Source organism: Eimeria tenella, genomic scaffold (genome assembly GCF_000499545.2).
Source record: "Eimeria tenella Houghton genomic scaffold, Eth_scaff237, whole genome shotgun sequence".
NCBI classification, from domain to species: domain Eukaryota; phylum Apicomplexa; class Conoidasida; order Eucoccidiorida; family Eimeriidae; genus Eimeria; species Eimeria tenella.
The window spans coordinates 691-5,000 of record NW_013544208.1 but is presented as its reverse complement, the minus strand read 5'-3'; the positions used below and the strand labels follow the sequence as shown (position 1 = coordinate 5,000).

Here is a 4,310-nt window from a genome sequence, read left to right as displayed (position 1 = left end):
TGAATTTGAATTTGAATTTAAATTTGAATTTGAATTTAAATTTAAATTTGAATTTTCTTTTTCTTCAAAAGCGTTTTTTCGCTGCTGCGCCTTTTCGCCGTGGGGTGTCTCGCGCCGCTGCGGTGTATGTACACCTGAACAGCAAATTCAAATTCCTTTTTCTTCTTTTAAAAATAAATAATTCATTTATTTATTTTGCTGCTTCATTTTGGATTCTATTCTGAACAAAACTACCCACAAAACCCTGCTGCTGCTGCTGCTGCTGTTCGCGCTGTTGCTGCTGCTGCTTGTGCTGCTGCTGCTGCTGCTGCTGCTGCGGCTTACCGCCATATACTTGAATCGGGGAATATTTATGTCTCGGTTTAGTACTATTTCCAGCAGCAGCAGAGGAGTCTTCTTGCTGCTCTGCTGCTGCTGCTGCTGCTGCTGCTGCTGCTGCTGCTGCTGCTGCTGGGTGATGGTGCTCATTCCTTTCACGAACATGAGCGTGCTGCTGCTCGTGCTGCTGCTCATGCTGCTGCTGCTGCTGCTGATGCTGCTGCTGGTGGTGAGGGGGATTACGGTGCTGCTGCTCATGGTAGTGGTGGTGGTGCTGCTGCTGATGATGATGCTGCTGTTGATGATGCTGCTGCTGCTGCTGCTCATGCTGCTGCTGATGCTGCTGCTTTTGCTCTTGATGCTGATGATCTTGCTGCTGCGGCTGCTTCTCATGATGCTGCTGCTGATGATCGTGCTGCTGCTGACGCTGCTGCTGCTGCTGCTGATGGTGGTGGTGCTGCTGATGCTGATGCTGCTGGTGATGGTCCTGCTGCTGGTGGTGGTCCTGCTGCTGCTGCTGATGGTGCTGCAGCTGCTGCTGCTGCTCATGCTGCTTTTCATGCTGCTTCTGGTGGTGCTGCTGTTGGTGGTGTTGCTGCTGATGGTGGTGCTGCTGGTGGTGGTGCTGCTGCTGATGGTGTTGCTGATGCTGCTGCTGCTCGTGCTGCTGCTCCTCGTGCTGCTGACTGTGCTGCTGCTGCTGCTGCGGCTTGTCCTTTTGTTTGTGTTGCTGCTTCTCGTGCTGCTGTTGCTGCTCATGCCCCTGCTGCTGGCTGTGCTTAGTGTCGGGATTTGATGCAGATTTTGTCCTTTCTTTGTCTGCTGCTGCTGCTGCTGCTGCTGCTGCTGAGGGTTTGTGTGTCTGCAGCAAGGAGAAAGGCTGCAGTGCAAAAATGGAATAAATACTTTTGCTGCTTTTGCTTCCTATTCCACGGCCGTCAACATTATTGTCACTTGCTGCTGCTGCTGCTGTTGCTGCTGCTGCTGCCCCTGCTGCTGCTGCTGCAGCAGCAGCAGCTTCATCTGATGCTGCTCCTGCAGCAGACACAAATGAGTAAAGAATTGCTGCCTGGGGAAAGCAGGAGTTGGCTTTTATTCAAGTTGGATCTACTTGTGGGATCTTTTGCTTTCAATTAAAATAAAATCCATTTAATTGATTTTAATAAATTTAATTTAATTCAATTAATTCAATTAATTTAATTTAATTAATTCAATTGATTTATTCGTTTCGAAGGGGGCGTACTGGTTGAGGCCTCATCGCTGCAACACAAGAGAGTGAGCAGCAGGACAGCAGCAGCTGCCGGGAGTCTCATTTCGGTTCACATTGGCCGTTTTCTGATTTAAAAGAATCAAATTGAAGCGAAAAATGGAAAATAAAACAAAAATTGGATTAAAAAAGGACGAAAAAGCGGAAAAAAGACAAGTTTCCGGCTTTTGGGAGCGGAGAGGGAGGAGCCGTCGACGCCGGCGAGCAGCAGCAGTTTTTCGGATTTTTCTGCGAGAAAATTGAAATTCAAATTAAAATAAAGACCCAAATATCAACAAGAAAGCAAAACCGAGTTTTCTTTGCCTTCAAACATTCAAAAATGAAAAGATCTCGAGAAAGCGACAGCCCCGAGTGAGGCGGCGGCGCTGGGGTGTCTGTACGTACACCCGAAAGATGAACTGCGGGAAAAGGAACGCGAAAAGAAAAGAAAAGAATCAGAAATGTTTTTAGTTTTAATTCTTCAATTAATTATTTATAATTAATTAATTATTTATTCATTTTGAGGACAGAAGAGGGGCAGTTGGCCGCAGGTGCAGCAGCATCGTCCGCTCAGTAGACCCTGCAGCAGCTTCCTTCATAATTTCTCGTTTTGTTTCCTTTTTGTTTCCTTTTTGTTTCCTTTTCTTTCTTTCTTTCGAAACAAATTAATGATTTTAAATTTGAATTCAAATATTGGTTTATTCGGCGGTTTTGGTTTTCCATTTTTTGTCTTTTTCGGAAGTGCTGCAGCAGAATGGATAGGTCCACTGGTCTCAGAGCAGCAAATTGCTCCCAATTTTTCCAGTTTTGTTTATTTTTCAATTTAAATTCTTTATTTTATATTTTAATTCTTTATTTTATATTTTAATTCTTTATTTTATATTTTAATTCTTTGTTTTATATTTTAATTCTTCATTTTTCAATTTAAACTCTTTATTTCATCTTTTAATTCTCCATTTCACTTTCTAATTCATTTCCTTCCAACTCTCATTCAACTGTTCAAACTTGCATCACTCCCCAAAAGAATAAATAAAAAACAAATAAACAAATAATTCAATTAATTGAAATTATTTAATTTACTTATTTATATTATTTATTCATTTAATTACCTGTTCGCATTTATAATTAATTAATTGTTTTGATTAGATTTACTTTTTGATTGCGAATTAATTAAAAATTTACTTATTTCTTTTTTGCTGCTCTGGAACTTTGAAGCAGCCAGAGAGACTGGCGCAGCAGCTTCTAAACCCTAAACCCTAAACCCTAAACCCTAAACCCTAAACCCTAAACCCCAAGCAACAGGCGAACTGAGGGTTCGCTGCAGCATAAACGCGGCCACAAAAGGAAACTCCTCGACTAACTAATTGCTGCTAAATAATAAATAAATAAATAATAAATAAATGAATAAATAAATAAATAAATAATAAATAATAAATAATAAATAAATAAATAATATTTAATGAATAATTAATCAAAAAAAGAAAAAGACAAAAAGTCTGCAACTCCCCAAATGTCTACAGCGTCGCTCAAGTCCTCTCGAAACAAAACCCAAAAATGAGCAGCAGCAGCAAACAGCAAACGCCTGCACAGCAGCAAAACCTGCTGCTGCTGCTGCTGCTGCTGCTGCTGCTGGTTTTCCCGGGCATTTGCCTGCTGCTGAAAAGGCAGGCCAGGAGGGGGTGAAATTAAGGGCCTCAAACCTTTTGCTGCTGCTGCTGCTGCGGCTGCTGCTGCTGCTGCTGCTGCGTCTGTTCCTGCTGTTGCTGCTTCCGGATCAACGGCCCCGCTGCTGCAGGGGCACGCTGCTGCTGCTGCTGCTGTTGCTGCTGCTGCTGCTTGCTGCTGCGTCTCGCTCCTCTTTTCCATTTTAATTAATTGCTCTTTAACTTTTCTTTGCTGCAGCAGCGCCAGCTTTTCGCTGCTGCTGCTGCAGAAGGCAGCCAGTGCTGCTCGCCGCAGCAGCAGCAAGCCAAATGGCCCCCTGCTGCCGCCGCCGCCGCCGCTGCTGCTGCTGCTGCTGGCTGCTGCTGCTGCTGCTGCTGCTTGGAGAGACAGCAGCCGCAGCACGAGTTTGAAAAGAGATAAAACAGCAGCAGCAGAAGAAGCAAAGAAAAGAGACACCAGCCAAAGAGGCAGCAAACACTTCAGAGGCAGCCCCGATAAACATGCGCCTGCAATAATTAAACAAATAAATAAATAAATGAATAAATAAATAAATAAATAAATAAATAATTAGTTAATTAATTAATAATAATAAATAAAACTCAATGGATGGCTAGTCAACGGCGCAGTTGTTTACATGTAGCTAGCTAGCTAGCTAGCTAGCTAGCCACGTTTAGATATGCAAACCCTAACCCCTAAACCCTAAACCCTAAACCGTAAACCCTAAACCCTAAACGCTAAATCATAGCTCGAAGGACGCAAACCCTAGGCGCTGAACCCTAGACCCTAAACCCTAGAGCTCCGCATTCCCGCGCGAGTGTACTCCCGCCCTAGGGTTTAGGGTTTAGGGTTTAGGGTTTAGGGTTTGGGTACTGTCGGGGTTTGCGAATCTGGCGGAGAAGGAAGAAAGGTCTTCTTTTGAAATTAGTTCAAAAGAATTATTTTTATTTTCTTTTTGTTTCAAAAAAAGTAAACAACAAAAAGATAACCAAAAACAAACATTCCGCGGCTCCCACAGCTGAGAAAAACAAACACACTTACAAACACGAGGGTTTAGGGTTTAGGGTTTAGGGTTTAGAGCTGG

General features: G+C 43.3%; 2 protein-coding genes across 2 annotated transcripts; both read right to left on the bottom strand.

Moving 5' to 3' along the window:
- Positions 1-190: 190 nt before the first annotated feature.
- ETH_00017650 (uncharacterized protein) lies at positions 191-1,631 on the bottom strand (the record flags this gene model as incomplete). Its single annotated transcript, XM_013379352.1, has 2 exons — positions 191-1,353; positions 1,562-1,631. 2 exons carry the CDS (start codon positions 1,629-1,631, stop codon positions 191-193), a joined length of 1,233 nt encoding a protein of 410 aa, XP_013234806.1.
- Positions 1,632-3,031: 1,400 nt separating this feature from the next.
- ETH_00017645 (uncharacterized protein) lies at positions 3,032-3,430 on the bottom strand (the record flags this gene model as incomplete). The annotated part of the gene is made up of 1 exon (XM_013379351.1): positions 3,032-3,430. The coding sequence occupies one exon, from the start codon at positions 3,428-3,430 to the stop codon at positions 3,032-3,034; it is 399 nt and encodes a 132-aa protein (XP_013234805.1).
- Between the last annotated feature and the right edge of the window lie 880 nt (positions 3,431-4,310).